The 17,669-nt window shown below is 41.6% G+C and overlaps 1 protein-coding gene across 1 annotated transcript in view; it reads right to left on the minus strand.

The window, feature by feature from the left end:
• RGS10 (regulator of G protein signaling 10) overlaps positions 1-8,411 on the minus strand; it is a 42,147-nt gene extending 33,736 nt beyond the window's left edge. The window contains exon 1 of the mRNA XM_054983825.1: positions 8,318-8,411. Coding sequence (XP_054839800.1) covers positions 8,318-8,366 — 49 coding nt within the window. The 5' untranslated portion in view covers positions 8,367-8,411. The remainder of the gene's footprint in view (positions 1-8,317) is intronic.
• Positions 8,412-17,669: the final 9,258 nt, after the last annotated feature.

Below are 17,669 nucleotides of genomic sequence, written 5' to 3' on the forward strand. Positions count from 1 at the left end.
CATGTAATTTGCCTCCTTCTCGGGGAGTGTTACTGAGTGCCCAAATGTCATAAATGTGTCCCCTCACTACAATAATAAAACTGTAGGTGGAGCTGTCATAATAGGATGCTGCAAGACAGAACCACTCCATGAAGACTGAACATTTTTTCTTTTTTTAGGTGTGGAAGACCCAGTATTTCTTTACGAGCTGATGCAGTAATTTCACTGGCCATTTCAGAAGGTGGTGCTTGGGAACTGCTGCTTGGCCCTGCAAACCTGGGGCATTTTTCAGGTTTGTGGGAAGATCCATCTTGTCTGTTAATAGCTCCAGTCTCCAGATTTAAGTATCCACAGATCAGGGCCACTTCACTATTATTTTATAAAATAATGTGGTTTACATGGGGATGCCTTTGAAAATTGTCCAGAAATTTCAGCTGATCCAAGATGCAATAGCTATACTATTCTCAGGGCTCAAGCAATTTCATTACCGGTTGCCCTTCTTTCCTTCTCACCTCCTATTTTCCTACATACTGGCTTACAGCTTGCCCATTTAGTGTTAGTTGTTATCTTTAAAGGCCTAAATGGCTTCATGTTGGGAAGGACTGCTGTCTCCTATACTGTCCAGTCTGTCAGTTAATTTTGTCTCCAGACCTTGGTCTCTGTGGCCCCACTCACAGAAGAGAGGCAGATGACAACCACAGACAGGGCTTTTTCAGTGCAGACACCTCATTTGTGGAATGCTCATCCTCTTGATGCATGCTTGGCTCCTACCCTATTCTTTTTTAGGCACCTGGCCAAAACCTTTCTTTTTTAACCAGCCTTTTAATTAAGTGGTTGATCTTTCTAAATTGTTTTTACAGTCCACTTCTAGTCTGAAGACTGATTATGAGAAACATATTCAGCTGCTAAACATTTATGTTGTTTTTATGCACTAGCCAGGCTTTTAAAAAGTTCTTTGGAGAGGCAGAATAAACATATTCTTAAATACATAAATAAATAGAAAATAGATAGTGCCAGAATGTGTGTAAAGGCAGAATACCAGGGATGTTAAAATTTGGTAATCTCATGAAAACCCTGAGGTACTGGTGTGCCAGAGAACAAACAATAGCGAAAGCAGTAACTTCATCTGAACATCTCTGAATATCCCATAGTAAATGTTATAGTAATAACATCGAGACTTGACATATGGATATAAACTACCCCATACTTTATCCAGATTTTAAAGTTAATCATATTCTGAGGGGCTAACTCTGAATATTTATGGATAACAATAAAAAGACTCCCCATCTCCAGCACTATCTGAAAGACTGCTACTGGTAAGAGACTTGTCTCTGTTCCCAACATACTAGAATTTATTTATTCTGGTTTTGGCAGAACATCTATTTTTGTCAAACTTTGCATTTATTTTACACATTTGATACTTGATATTTGATACTGTTACTAGAAAAGCAACTGTATACACTCCTTAGCCACAGCATGTCATGCAGTATGTTCACATATTATGCTTGCTATAGATTTAAGTTCTGCAGCAAAGAACTGAAGAAAGTATGAATGAAAATCCTTTGGGGTTTATTATGTGTATCTTTAAAATGATCAGAAGTTACATATTTTTCCTTAGTGTATTTTCTATGCTCACTAGTGCAGATTCTCAGTAGCATTTTCTGTAGTTTGGTTACTGTACTTCACTCAGGTGATAACCAAGATATCACAGACAAGTGCTTCAAACTTCTAAGTAAAATGAAGCTAGATGTGAGTTTCGAGTAACGTTTTAACTTTGATACTTAAGTTTTAAATGGCTTCAGAATGCCACTTCACACTATAAACAGATAAGACCACTTCATATCACTACTAGGGCTACATAGTAAGCCCCATCTAGCAACCCCTAGCAGAAACAGGGGCTCAAGGGCACAAAGGAAGCTCTTTTGAATACCAAAGCTTCTTTATTTACTCCACAGAAAGGAGTTCCAAGTTGTTCCATATACGCACTTTATAAAATACATGAAACTCTATTAAGGTTAATAGACCTTGAGCACCTTAACCACTGCACAGAAATGTAATTCTCACGAAACAATACGACTTAGATTTTTAGTAGTATATACTCTCTGTCACATATTTTGGTAGACTAACTGTGCAATCCTAAGAAGTGTGGAAAGTGCATAGGAAGAGAACTAAGGCTTGCACAGGCATAAACGGCACTTACATAGGCATAATGGCCTGTTTGCCGGTGGCCACCCAAGGCGCACTACCACAGACAGGTTGCCACCAGTGGGCACGCTTGGCAGCCAAGCGGAGGCGTAAGTGCGGCACAAGGTCCTGCACCGGCAGTTGAGGAGGTGGGACTGGGGGTGGGGCATGAGTTAGTAAGCTTCCAAAGCCACTCCAGGTCCAGGAACACCCCCTGCAGGGCTTAAAGTTATGCCACGAAAAAGGGGGCGTAGCCCATAGGCACCCATTGAACAGGAAAACTCGGGCCATCCTCCTGGCATCCAGCCCCACCCACATGGCTTGAACGGGACAGAGGATGGCAACTACTGCAGGGACCAATCCGCATGTGCTTCCAGGGTGAGCGTGCCCCCCTTCCCGCACCAAATCAGCTGCCCATGCACCCTACATAACCTCCAGCTGTGCCACTCATGAACTCAAATTGTGGACGGCGGTTGGAGGCTCTCCCCGGCAGCTTCCTGCAGCACAAGGCAGGAGAGTGGGTACACACGGTGGCAGGTCACAAGTGCACTGGGGGGACTTAGCAGAAAATTGGGAGCACTTTGCACTCAGCTCAAGGGAGGAATAGCCTGCCCTGCTGCCCCATGCCACCTGCGCAGCAAGCCGGCTGCCCCAGCACTCCGTGCACCAGGGAGCTGGTGGTGGTGGCGGCAGCGCGGGCATGTGCTGGGGTGGCCAGCTTGCCACGCAGGTGGCTGAGCACAGGACTGGGAGGTCCTGTGCACACGGCAAGCCAGCCGCCCCTTTGGCGGGGCAGGTAAGGGTCTCCCAACCCTGCGCTCAGCCTCCCACACGGCAAGCCGCAGCGCGCTCCCAGTGGCTGGCAGCTGCGCCCAGCACCCCTTCTTTGGTGGCGCCGAGGCCAGGCTACCCCCCCTCGATCTGGCCCTGGATGTGGACTGCCATGGAAAACTGCTCCCTGGGCTAAACCTGAATGATACTTGAGGAGGCTTACTGGGGGCTGGAACAGCAATGCTCCTTGGTCTCCTGGACAAGTTGTGACCTGCCTGCAAGAGAAAGAGACATGTGTGGCAAGAGACTGAGCACTGTCCGAGCCCCAGCCCAGTGTGCCATGTTCTGGGAGCGTGTCCATTGGGTGAGAATGGCTATGGCAGCTCCAGTATCACAGGTCCAGCCTGCAACCAGATGATGCATGACCCTGCAGTGAGAAATGACTACTGCATGCGGGGGAAAGGGAATGGTTGCTGCCAGGAGGTGGGGGATGTGGAGCGATATCTTGGGATCTCTGGGGCTCCTCCTCCATTCTCCATCCTAGCTCATTCTGCAGTTAAAGATTCATTCTAGTCATGCATGATTCTTGTAACTATGCTACATTTTTTATTCACATTCAGCAGGCACGTGCCTGATATTCAAACAATATAATTCATGCAAGGGAAGCATGATCTGGGAGCTACTTATAAAACTATCAGTGCAATCCTAAGCAAAGTTACTACAGTCTAAACCCATTTATTTAATGGGCTTAGACTGGAGTAAGTCTGCTTAGGATTGCACTGTATAAACTGTTTCTGATTTATGCTTCTGTTTCATAAAATCATCCACAGTAGTAATGATTGTATAAACACATGATGGTAGGATAAACTAATTACTCAAAAGTCTTCCCAATTCAAAGTCTGCTTTCAAGTAATATTTTCCAAACTGTAAGATAATTTTAAATATTTAGATTTAGTAATACTAGATGCTTGATTATTTCCCAAAATACAAAGAAAGTCATATTTACTTCCTTTCAAAACAGATGGGGGGGGGGTTGCATCAAACATATCTTATTCATTTTAACAGTTCTTAAATAAGATTGCTTTTCTCCAGATTGGGACTAAAGAATTGTTTTTAGAAGCAAGAAACCACACAAATAATGTCATCAAAGCTATATATTTCATGCGTCATCACGTGATAGTGCAAACTCAATGTATACAAATCTTATTCAGATGGTACTAACCAGAGTTTTTTTTCTGGGAAAAGAGGTGGTGGAACTCAGTGGGTTGCCCTCGGAGGAAATGGTCACATGGCTGGTGGCCCCACCCCCTGATCTCCAGACAGAGGGGAGTTTAGATTGCCTTCTGTGCTACTTGGCGGCGCAGAGAGCAATCTAAACTCCCTTCTGTCTGGAGATCAGTGGGTGGGGCCACCAGCCATGTGACCATTTTCAAGAGGTTCCGGAACTCCATTCCACTGCGTTCCAGCTGAAAAAAAGCCCTGGTACTAACTATATAAGATGAAAAGTGGATTGTTGTCTTTCCACTCAGTATTTTTCAGTTTAGCAATCCATATGAAAGTTGTTGTTTGCATAAACTAGGAACAGTATCACCTGCAATGTCTGAAATCTAAAAAGTATTAACAAATATGCTGCAATTTCAGAACATACATATTTGTTAATAAATATAGGTTGCACTTTCTTCTTCATAATAGCTTAGTAAATCCTAATTCATATGCCTGACAGAAGCCAACACTGAAATGGCACAGGAGAGGAACAGTGCTTGAGTTAGCCATTCTCTATTACTACTCTGATAACCTGTGTGTAAATATGCTTACACTCAAATTCCCATTCTTGCAAAAGCTTAAAAGAGGTGGGGAGTGGAGAATCAAGGGTATGACGAGTCCTCTGTATGTGGGCACCAAGCCCACACATGGAGTGATCCTACCCAAAGAATTCAGCACATGTGAATGTTTAAAATGATATCAACGAGCAAATGTGATTACTAACAAACTTTACAACAAAAACTTTTCTCCATAAATAATGCTAATATTTCATATTAAATGTTTTATTTTAAAAATGACAAAGTACCTATCTAGAATATAGGACAGAAATATCAAAAATATCCATAAAATCTTGGTGCGCTACAGAAGCATATCAAACAAAGGAAAAATTCTACATAGTGTAGAACTAGTATAGTATAGAGAGCCAGTTTGATGTAGTGAATAGGAGCGTGGGACTCTAATTTGGAGAACCGGGTTTGATTCCCCACTCCTCCTCTTGAAGCCAGCTGGGTGACCTTGGGTGAGTCACAGCTTCTAGGAGCTCTCTCAGCCCCACCCACCTCACAGGGTGTTTGTTGTTGGGATAATAATGGCATACTTTGTAAACCGACCTGAGTGGGCATTAAGTTGTCCTGAAAGGCGGTATATAAATAGAATGTTATTATTATTATCAACTTTGTAAGGTTCTATAGAATATTTAAGGATAGATCTCAAGTTATATTTTCTTATAGGTTCCCTTCACAAAATGATTTTTGTGCAATTACATTTAATTACTATAAACAGCTTTATAGTTTTCAAATAGCAGCTCTGGTAAAAATGTTAGGGAAAAGCTGATCATTTAACTGACATACAACTGACAGCATGACAAAGGGGTGTGTACACCAGCAGCGGATTGGCAGAATTCAGACTTGTCACAGAACTACATCCTGAATACACAGCACAGTTAGAAGCCTTCATCAGATATGCATAGAGTATGTTTTTTAAAAAGGTAACTACTACACATTTTTCATAAAGCAACATTCAAGTGTGATTGTTCCAGAATATAAAATTTACACATTTCAGCCCCAACTTTTAATTTTTTTTCCATGCTCTCCAACAATTTTATACAGGCAATTTGTATGCTAGTTTAATTTCCTTGGAGTACTATATGGGTAACATCAGTGAAATTCTATGGAGAAACAATCTATTGCAAATTACAATCTAAACAAATGTATTTTTAAAAAATTATCCATTGGAGATAATATGACCAATTTGGACATCAGATTTCAAGATACCGGAAAGTATGAAAAGATCCAGAAATCAGCAACAAAGATACTAAAGCATTTGGAACAGATCACATGAGCAACAACTGAAGATGAAAACATCTTTTGCCTAGAGAAAAGATTACAGGCACAGATAACACCCTTCATATAACTGAAAAACCTGCTATATTAAAGCCGGAAAACATCAAGAAAAGGGCAATAATGAATAAGTTTAAGATCCCAATTCTACGACACTATATCTGTGTGAGTTAGTGTGTTTAGAAGTGGGATATTAGTTGCATGGAGGGCATATATTACAGGGACCTTCCAAAATGTTAACAGTTATGAATCATCAGGAATCTCAATCAATAGATTTTTGGGAAGAGCCTGCCAAATATCCCTCCACAATGCCTAAACTAAAAAATGTCTTGCACGTGGCTTGGGGGTTGGGCAACCTTAGGGATACTTTCAACCTTCCTTCCCCCTCCACTATGTAATTCTGTACCATATTTTTTAAAACTGAGGACTTTACATCCAAGTCAAGTTCTTTTTGAACTGTGCCTCAAACATACACATGTACAACACAACAGGTCCTGGAAGAAAATCTCTGTGTTACAGCATGGGAGGGGGAAACAGATAATTAAAGTATTCTGGGTAAATATTTGCGTAACATATAACATCTTCATGCTACACCTTTGGAAACTTCCAGAGCACAACAAGTTATTATCTAAGTATTATATTTATAGCTTGAATCTAAGATAGCTGTCTCCAAGTAGCTCTTATCTTACAAAAGACATGCTGCTCTCCAGGTTACAAAATAAAAAGGGCATAAAGGAATGAAAGTGGAAAAGTAGAGGAGATCAATTCTGATCAATCCATTTGTAGCTATTACAGTCCCTCATTTTGCTCATCCAGCAAACAGGAACATCAGACGTAGCAACGGTCCTGTTACATAAAACTTCTGCTTGATCTTGAACTGGGCTATTTTTAATTATAGGTATGAATTGTTCCATTATGTGTTATACTTTGCCTTTCCAGTGTATCTAATAAAGGTCAACATATAATAAACTTAAGCAAATGTGTTTTCTAAACCATAACAGTAAAATGTTATATAATTTGGAAACGCTAAGTCCAAGTTTAGAAATGTTCTAGCCTACAGTAGCAATTCTTTTTAAAATGCTAATTATTTCTAGAATTTCATTCACATTTAAAATAAGATACTACATCAAAAAACTATTACAAAATATCTTTTGTCTCCATCAAGTTTACAAACCTAATGAAATGCCATATAAGTAGTCATTATGATGGAGAAGAGGTGAAACTAAATGTTTAGTAAGAAGCTGGGTTTTCCAAGATTTTTGTGGAGATTTTTTCCCCAGGTGGATGCTATCATCATGCCAAAAATGCTACTGAATATGCATGTGGTGTAGAGTTTCTCACAGCAACTCCACCTTCACTAAACACTTTCTTATATTACTAAGTTGATTTTCATTTAGACTGAGTCTCCAGAATTCTAGTGGAAATAAGTAACCTGGAAATGGCTGTCTCATAGAGCTTAGCTATTCAGGCTTATTGAAATTTTTAATAAATGTATGAGGAACAAACTCCATTGAATAAACACTGGAAGAGAGATGTAATTAATGACATTTAGCACCTTTCTCACTGGTGCTTTACAGGGTTTTTTCTGATGATCTTCCCTTGTAACCAAACTCTGTAGCAGCAACCCAGTCTCTGACTCATAAGGAAGAAAAGAGTCGGCTGATAAACACATCTGGAAGCAAAACTTGGGCTTCCACCACACATTTCCAGATGCCTCTTATTTTAACATGACAGCTCCAAAGGAAAAGGAGAAGAGAAGTGGCTCTTCTTTATTTCACAGCAGCACCCAGCTGCAAAAATCGTGTCTAAGTACGTGTCTTTCCCTCTCTCTCTCTTTTTTTTTTTTTAAAAAAAAACTGGTCTAGCAGCAACCCGCAAGTCAGACAGTCAAACCCAAACGACGAGCCTTCCTCTTTCGACTACACACTTCCTCTTGCTTTTCTGCGGCTTCGAGGAGCAAATGAGAAGTTGCTCTGACTGTCTTCTTTAGAAATTCTGAGGAGCAGCTGCAATTTCAGCGGGCGGGGGGAGCAGCCATAGTAGAGGTCAGCCACGCTCTTATTTGGAAAATAACCTGCCCGCACAGAAGAGCATAGAAAAGCGCGGGGGAGGGGGTCCGAAAAAAGAACACAGAGAGACGGCCCCTCAAAGTGGAAGCAGAAGGCTGAAACTGGCTCCGCTCCACTGGGACGCTCCAGGATGCCGACACTTCTGTCTCTGGAACTTCGCTTCGCTCCCGAGTCCCCACCTTCCGCGCCACCTTCGCGCCCCAAAACCCTTACCTGAAGGCGGCCGTTTCCTGCTCAGCCGGCTCACGGCGCGGTTGAACATCTCTCGCAGGCAGTCGTAGACCCTTGGCGAGGAGGAGCCAGAGGCGAGGTCCCCGACCGGGACTCTCTTTCAGTCCGCACCCGCCCAGCCTCCTTGGGAGGTGCCTTGTGCGCCGCTTTGCGCGCTTTGCCTTTGGAGATGGTCACGTCAGCTCGCCTTGAGCAGGGGGACATCCCTGAGGAGAGCCTCTTGAGTGGCAAGGTTGCCCCGCCTTGAATTTGGCGGGAAGGAAAATGACACTTGCCAATTGCGCGCCCTGCTTAAGGGCGCTGCTCTTGCCAGGGCGCGCGAGTCTAGGCACGCGGTATTTTTTTCTCCACCTGAAAGCTGACTATTGGGAGGTCTTTTTAGTTTATGGTCTCCACAGACTGTCTCGGGTACAGCTCATGGGCATTCTGTATTGTCAAAAAGATTGACTACTTTAAAGTTTCAGAGGAGTTGCCGCAGTTTGCTTAACAGCTGGATGGGGGCGGGGCAATATATGTATCCAGAGGAGATTGAGTTTATTTAAAATATATTGTTTTCGTAATAACCACAAAACGATGGCCTTCCTCTACAATAAAAGCCCATCCTATGCGACCTGCTATAGCACAGAAATGGAAAGATAGCATAAAAAGAAACAAATAATTATTTTTAAATTAACAGATTAGAATGGCTTTGGACATTATACTACTTGTACATTCTTTGAGGATTTCACTTAATTGTCTGTGGGACAAAACATTGCATATGCAATGTTTAAGTATAAAAGATCAAATTACTGGATGTACATGCAATTGTACTTTCATCTATAGTTTGATTACTGTGATACAGAAAAGTATAGGCTATTGGTAATGTCAGGCTGCAGGGGAGAATAGTTCAGTTGCTAGACATTCGTTTTATCTAGAGTTGCCACTATACAATATCTAAGGGAGCAATCCTGAACAGGTCTGTTCAGAATCTTGGCTCTGTTCAATTAGTGTTCCTAGGTTTGCCCTATGAATGTGTGGGGTTGGATAGATGTTCTTAGTTTATGGAGTTTTAATCCTTTTCAACTTTGTTTCTATAAACATGGCTGATGTCCACATTTGTCCCTGTATTGTAGACAATGCTATCTTTCCTTCTAAATATATATTTAATTCCCTCATCCTACCCCAAAGAATGTTGAATTTCTCTGCTGAATGTTGGCAGTTCCAACTATTACCTGAATGGCTTCCCAAAGTTTGTCTCCTGGCCTCTATACATGTAGCTGCCCCTCTGAGCATATGCATGATGCCACCAGGGTTAATGTGGGAATCTTGCTTCCTGTAGGGGTGCAATCCCTCATTTCCAGGGGAAAACAACTTACTAGAGAGAGGACTCTCTTGACTTTCCCATGTTACAACACGAATTGATGGGGAATCAGCATCACTTGACCAACCACAAAAAATTGCTGAGACAGTTTATGGTAAAAAAGATTTAGTAAAGTTAGGTAAATATACAAAGGAATAACTACAAATGTAGTGAGTAATGTAAAAGCTACCACAATTACAAACCAGTAACGGACAGTCAGGCTTCCAATTTCTTATCAGCAAGGCAGATGTAGATGCCAGTTTCTAACCTTTAGGATCTAACATAAGGCTTTGTCAAAATTACATACACAAGCAAAGGAACAGTTACTAATGCAAATACTAGAAAAACAACAATGAAGAAGACGTAAGCAGAGAGGGGGATGTTGACCACCATGCATCTTGTAAGAAAAAGAGATGTATTTGTGCCATAAACCAGTAATGCTATGTTGAAATGTGAATCTTGAAATGTGGAATGTGAATCTTGAGTTTCCCTTTGTATGTGTTGGTGCCCAAAGAAAACCATAAACCTGTTGTGAAGAAAGGCAGTCTTCTCTTCAGCCTCAAGAAAGGATCTTCTGATAGGACAGTTTGCACATATTGTGAATAAAATGACCAGAGAAGGCAAAAAATTCTTTTGGGTTACCCTTATAGATGGACAATCCATATACCACCCAGGATAGCCCAGACAAGCCTGATCTTGTCAGATCTCTGAAGCAAAGCAGAGTTGGCCTTGTTTAGCAATTGGATGGGAGACCTCCAATGAAGACCAGGGGTGCAGAGGCAGGCAATAGCAAACCACCTCTATTAGTCTCTTCAGGGCCGGTGCCAGGGTTTCTGGCGCCAGGGTTTCTGATGCTTGAGGCCGGGGCAGCTTCAGGTCTGCTCTTGCCCCCTTGCGCACGCACCCAGACTGCGGGGTGGCTGGGAGGGCTGCCCACTCAGACTGCCCTGCACTGCCGCCGCTGGTGTGCACTCCCAGCTAGACATGGCGGGTGGCTGGGGAGGTGCACGTGCGTCCTCCCAGCCCTCCTGCTCCATTGCTCCGTGCACCACCCTGGATGCCTGCCGCGCCTGGCCAGTGGCTGCTGTGCCTGGCCCGCAGCTGCCACACCTGGCCTGTGGCTGTTGCTTCCGACTGGGGGCGTGTGCTGGCATTGGTGGCAGCGGCGGCAGTGCAGGAGGGTTGGGAAGCTGCAGTAGCTGCAGGCCAGGCATGGCAGGCAGCCAGGGTGGTGCATGGGTGGCTTCCCATCCCTTCTGCTCAGCCACCCACACGCTGCCGCCGCCAGCTCTGCAGCATGCACCTTCGCCCCTGCTGCCCCCTCTGGCACCTCAGTGCTGGAGGCAGTTGCCGAACCTGCCTCAATGGAGGTGCCGGCCCTGAGTCTCTTTCTACAAAAACCCCACCAGGGGGGGTCACTATAATTCAACAATGACTTAACGGTACTCTCCACCGCCTGTAACCCATATTCCATGTAAGTGAGATCACTTAATATGGATGTTTTGTACATGTCTCTGTGTCAGTTGGGTGTCCTGAGTTAATTCAGGCTAAGATTGGAAGTTGGGGTGTTTCTATATGTGACAGGAAAACAGGAAGACTCTGATAGATAAACCATATACTCTGCATGGAGACAGAAGTCTATATACTTGGAGTTTGGGTTATCCTAACACTTTAGGTGCTAGCACCATAGTGTAGACAGGATGCAGTATCCTGAGAGAATTCTTACAAGTAGGAGGCTCACATCCTGCAGCTTTGAAGCACAGGAAGAATTGGGATACTACAATATGTATTGATACAAATTGCTATCAACTGTGATGTTACCATGTTTGTGCTGACAACTTTCCATTTGATGTGTTTATAAGAGCAGAGGTTGTGACCTCAGGAAAGTTAATTACCCTTTTATATCAGTGTATTACCCAAACAGGTCTCCTTGTGGGTTGAGGGGAATTAGCAGCAAGAATTAGCAAGAAGAAGGGTACTTTAGGATCTTTTAGTCTATGTGTACAAGGATTGTCCCAGTTAGAGAACCCTTTTCAATAAACAGATATTTCAAATAAACAGGGAATCTTTATTGAAAATAACAAAAATCAGTAGCATACAACTCATTCACACAACACGCAACACACATTCAAGACTAACTAAGGGATAAAAGGGCAAGGAAGAAGAACGGGTGGGGAATGATTGGATCTTCTGATAGTCCATGGCTGGATAGGTTGGAGCGATTATCTTGATACAAGATTAAAAGAGTCGAAAGGTGTCTTGCTTCACGTCTTTGTCTTTGGATGGACAATGACATCTACATACCAGGAGGCGCACTGAGCAAGTGATTCATGACAGGAGCGCTGGCGTGTCATGGCTTCCACAGGAAAATAGTTGTTCTTTTGTTTCCTTTTTAAACTGTTCCTGGAATATGGCCTCTCCTTGGCCCACTACTGGTCCCAGTTCTGGTAAGGATCTCAGCAGTGGCTGGCATCTCGGCAAGCAGGCACGTTGATCTGGGTGCAGAGTGACTACTCCAGAGCGGTCCCAGGGAGGTTTGCTTGTGGGCACCAGCTAGGGGGGGGTGCCCTGCCAGTCCCACAAAGTTCCCTTTCCATGCATAGGATTGGCCTTAGTGCCAAGTTGTGCACAGTACACCTAAGGTCCATGTCCAAGTTCTGGGCAGGTGTTCCAGGCAACAGTACCACACTGTACTATTTCTAGTCTTCTTGTTTAAGAAGTACAACAAGTGTGCTTTGTATGGCTAAACATTCAGGCCACCATTATCTGCATTTTTGTTTTGTTTTAGGGATTATTTTTAGTAAGTTAGAGGTACACTTTCTTCTCTCTTTCACCAAAGTATTTCATCCAGGCTTGTAATTAACCACTGGGCTAGTGGGGAATAAAAACCCAAGGTCCAGACAACATGGCACAGAAATTTTGCAATTCTTGATTCATTTGTGTAGGCCACAAATTATTAATTTAGGTATTGTATGCAGGATAATTTTTGCATATTAGTCATCAGCCAAATATAAAGTTCAGAAAACAAACCCAGAAGGCAATGAAGAGAAGTCCCTCAATTTTCAGCAGTAAAATTAATTCTGTATTCAGAATAAGTTTATAGTTATGTCACAATAAGCACCAATTAACTGGTAAAAAAATTATACTAATTGTCCTATTGCAAATCAAATATCAATTTCAGTATGTTGTGTTTTTTCCCCTTTGTGTAATGAGGAATCTTTATACCATCCCTGAAACTGCTGATACAAGCAATGCAGTTGAGGGGGGGAAATGTCCAAATCTATTGCTGAAATCTTTTAATCAAATGTGGAACATTCATTTTTTAATTGTAGTAACTTTTTATTCAGTCTTAATAAAATCATTAATAAAATAATGTGGAAATGCATCAGAAAGTGATCTTGTCCATAAGAAAAAAAACTTTAGTATCAAAATCATTACATTACCTTTATTATGGTTACATACAAAGCAATGATTTTAAAAATCTCCATTTTAACCAGAGTCCCAAATCATTTTTGTGTGACAGCTCATGTAATTACAGGCTCCTTTTTTAATGTCTCTTTTGCTTCCTTTTTTCGGTTCCACCACTGCAAATGCTGAAACTGCTGAGCTAAACTTTCCACCCTAGCTAACTTTAGCTCATGGACCTGTGAAATTTTGTGCCTGAGTAATATGTTGTCCTGTAAATATCCTGAAACTCAAAAGCAAAAATTACTTTACAAGATGGTATTTGGGGTTTTTTTCAGCCCAATTAATTAGTTTGTTAGCATCACGGGTGGAGGTGGGGGACTTGCTTGCCATAGCTGATGATGGAAGTGAAGGACAGGATCTCTAAGAAATAGCCATTTGATAGATTTAAAGATCTCTCTTTGGCTCAAGGGAAGTCTAAAAAGTCCGAGACTTTTCAGTTTATGAAAACTATTGTATGATTAGAGTATGATTACGGTTTATAAAACTCCAGGGTACAGAGCAGGGATAGGCAATCTTTTGGTCCTGAGACTGCATTCATAGCAGGTCACATAAAAACACTGCTAAGAAGAAATGGGCATTAACCTAGTTTGTGTCCAGGTTTAGGTCCAAATCAGATTCTTTACTTCTTCTGAGGTGTTTAGCCTGGACAAAGCCAGTAGCTTTTCTGGCAGGGGAAGAAGGTTGGAAACATCTGTGTGGCTGATTCCGCACACGTTGGATAATGCACTTTCAATGCACTTTATCAATTGTTTAAGGTGAATTTTTTGTTCCGCACACGAAAAAATCCATTCCAAATGATCTATAAAGAGGATTGAAAGTGCATTATCCAACGTGTGCGGAATCAGCCTGTGTCAGCACTGCAGTATGAGCAAGGATTAGAGTCTGTTTGAAATAAAAGAGAACGTGTGGATAAGGGAAGCAAAACCATACTCTCTCCTGTGCCTTATTTTGCCAAACTATTATTCTTCCATCCCTGCCCCAGTACTGGAGAGGAGCTGGGCTGGGAGAAAGAGGCTGAAAGAATGTTCAGCAAAATATGACACTGGGATGGTGAAGGTTTCAGTCCCCATGCCCATGCACTCTATTTTTGTTTTTTAAAAGACTCTTATTCTCTTCACACATGAATTGAAATTTGTCTTTCTTTTTCCCAACTGGAACTGATAGCAGTCTAGAAAAGGTATGTATGAAGGAAACAGTGTGGGACAAATGGGCCCCATTTCTTTTGCTGAACAACATTAAAAATGTCAAGAAAGAAATCAAGAAATCTCAGGCACATCCTTGTCACTGATCTCTCCTGTCTCATCTCATCTGATGTCATTCAAGTCTGCAAGTCTCATGTTGCTGTAGAACTTTAAGGCTGATACTTTATAGAATCCAGTAAGGGTATAGGCAGCATTTGACTCTCTTCACTCCCTCCAGGCTGTTAGCATACGCAAGGAAAACATTTGCCTTTTTCTCACTAATAGCAGTACTCTTCACCAGGGGATGGGTGTATAGCATTTGTTTGCCCTCATACAGACCGTCTGCAGTGTGGCTTGCCTGTAGAGTAGACCTTGTGCTTAATAAGTGCAATATCAGAGATAATAGATAAACTGGAACAACTAATGCTTCTTTAAAATCTATTAACCCCTTCCCGCAGCTAGTGAGTCAGCAAAATCGGTGAAAATAACACTTTGAAGTTACAGTTCTTGGATAGCAAGATCTGTAACCCAGTTGATAGTATATGTCCCTGCTACTTACATATCTGCTGGATCATTCTCCCCTTTCCTTCATAAAGTTTAAGCCAGACAGCCTGCCAGGTGCCAGGATAATCAAAATGTTCCCAAGTTTACCACCTGCCATTATTTTTTCATTTTGGATTAATTTTAATAAAATCAAGTAACATAGTATTTGCTGTTCATTTGTTAATGATGTCAGAATGCACATCCCCTACTATGTAGATAACTATTTTTTTGTTCCTTGCTGCCTGCCTTCCAAAGGTACTAATTTTGGGAAAATTTAAATGCTTTCTTGAAGGACTTTGATCTTGATTGGTGGTACCAGATCTACTCAAAGCAAAAGAATTGATTAGGTACTGATCAGCATGCTAATTGCATTACTTGTTAATTCATGCAACTGATGAGGTTTATGTGGAAGAGGCATTTTCCTTCCCCTCCACCTGTGCATTCTCTATGTCTGCATGCCTGAGCTGCATAAGCCATATATCCAATTCCTCCCTAACACACATACATATCTTGTCTTGCTTTTTGTTTCCCTTACAGTTGCATGTCCTTATATCCATATCAACAACACAAATGTCTGAAGAAAAATAACTACTAAAGCCAAACTGGTCTAACATTTCCATGGAGACAGGTCAAGATGGGTAACCATGTTAGTCTGTCCGTAGCAGTAGAAAAGAGAAAAAGTCCAGTAGCACCTATAAGACTAAAAAAAATTGTGGTAGGGTATGAGCTTTTGTGAGCCACAGCTCACTTCTTCAGATACCTGAAGAAGTGAGCTGTGGCTCATGGAAGCTCATACCCTACCACAAAATATATTAGTCATATATGTGCTAATGGACTCTTGCTTTTTTCTGCTAGTCTAACATTTGTAAATGAATAAAGATTTTTCTTCTCAAACAAAGTAAGAGCCATCACTTCGGTTATTTTTAAATTTATTAATTTTTCACATTGCCATTTCTTCATCACCATGGAGATTCCATTTTAACTGTGGTGGTAGAAAGTGCTGTCAAGTCACATATGACTTAAGGTCATCTCATAGGGTTTTCAAGGCAAGATATGAACAGATGTGGTTTGCCATTGCCTGCTTCTGCATGGCAACTTTGGACTTCCTTGTTGGTCTTCCACCCAAGTACTAACCAGGGCCAACTCTGTTTACCTTCCAAGATCTGATAAGATCAGGCTAACCTGGGCATTTTAATTATACAGAAATCAATGTAAGGAAATAAGGAAGAGATCTCCCAACTCTTCCTAGACAGAGTTTATACAAGATGTTTGTATCTGGTGGGGCAGGTGTCAGCCTGTTGTTGGAACAGAAGGTATTCAGTATGCCTGAAAACCAAGGAACACTTTTCCCTTTGCACTAGAACCATACTGTGCATATATGTATAAGGAGTTGTCTCTGAACTAGAAGCTTCTCTTTGACTCCTCCTCTATGTCTTTGTCCTTATGGTCTCGCAAAAAGCAAAACTGATTCTGCAGAGCTATCATGTGCAAGCATGCCATAGATGCACCCAGGATCTCATACTTTCACTCACATGTAGCCAGATTAGGTAGCCACTTGCAATAGGGAATAGCGTTATTTGGTTTAGGTTTCTATTTTTCTTTTGTTACTACAAAAATGCAAGTGAATGTGAATCAGCTTCAATAAAAATAAGTTTTACCTGCTCCTATATACTGGCTTGAAGAGTTTCACCACACATGGTTCCATGCTTGACTGTCTTGATTCTATTTGCAAATAACTTAGAACACCTTGTTTCAAATTCAAAATACCTTTGCTGTTCAATTATCTCTATAGTTTGGTGCAGTGATTAAGAGCGTGGGACTCTAATCTGGATAACTGGTTTTAATTCCCCACTCCTCCCACTTGAAGCCAGCTGGGTGACCAGCTTCTAAAAGCTCTCTCAGCCCCACCCATCTCACAGGGTGATTGTCGTGAGGTCGGATAATAGTAACATCGTAAACCGCTCTGAGTGGCATTAAGTTTTCCTGAAGGGTGGTATATAAATTGAATATTATTATTATTATTAAGAAGAGTATAAGCCTTATGTAATGCAGGCATACCTTTTCCCTTCAATTTTTTTTTATCAAACCCCTGACAATCACAAAGAAACTTTGGGGATATATTTTGCAGCTTAACATTCATGTATATAGAATAGAGGAGGAAAATCTTTCCAATTTCCTAAAAACTTGAGCAAATTCTAGTTGGCCCTTATTTGGGAAATATAATGATACAAGGGGAGCTAGTTGGGAAGTTCCAAATGTACTTTCCACAAAAATGAATCTGCCATTAGGGCGTCTAAAAATCCTTTTCAGTTTAAAATTAGTCTTCGAATGCACCAAGATCGCTACCCCCCAACTTTTTGTTGACACAGATGACACAAATTTATTTACCCAACAAGCTCCTGAGAGTAAAACATCTGTTTGCTTACGCTTATGTACCTCTTGCAAAAATAAAACACCTGGTTTTAAGTCTTGAATGTAAGTTCCAGTTCTGGCCCTTTTTATCAGATCAGCTAAACCTTTAACATTCAAGGATATAACTGATAAATAAATATTACTATGACCTATATACTTTTAAATGGATGTCAAAGATCTTATTCAACTTTATCAGCCAAATAAGAAAGGACAATGCACACCAGAAAACAAACAAAAAATAACCCAGCAACCAAGTACTCAAGTGACATTACTAGTGCTTTCTTACACTGCTGTGATGTAGTAAGGGGGCTTGCTGCCACCGGCAAATTAAGATGGTGCTAGAAGAAAAATAATGGAGAGGGGGAGAGATGTAGGGTGAAGCATTTCCCCA

Source organism: Eublepharis macularius, chromosome 6, assembly GCF_028583425.1.
Source record: "Eublepharis macularius isolate TG4126 chromosome 6, MPM_Emac_v1.0, whole genome shotgun sequence".
NCBI classification, from domain to species: Eukaryota; Metazoa; Chordata; class Lepidosauria; order Squamata; family Eublepharidae; genus Eublepharis; species Eublepharis macularius.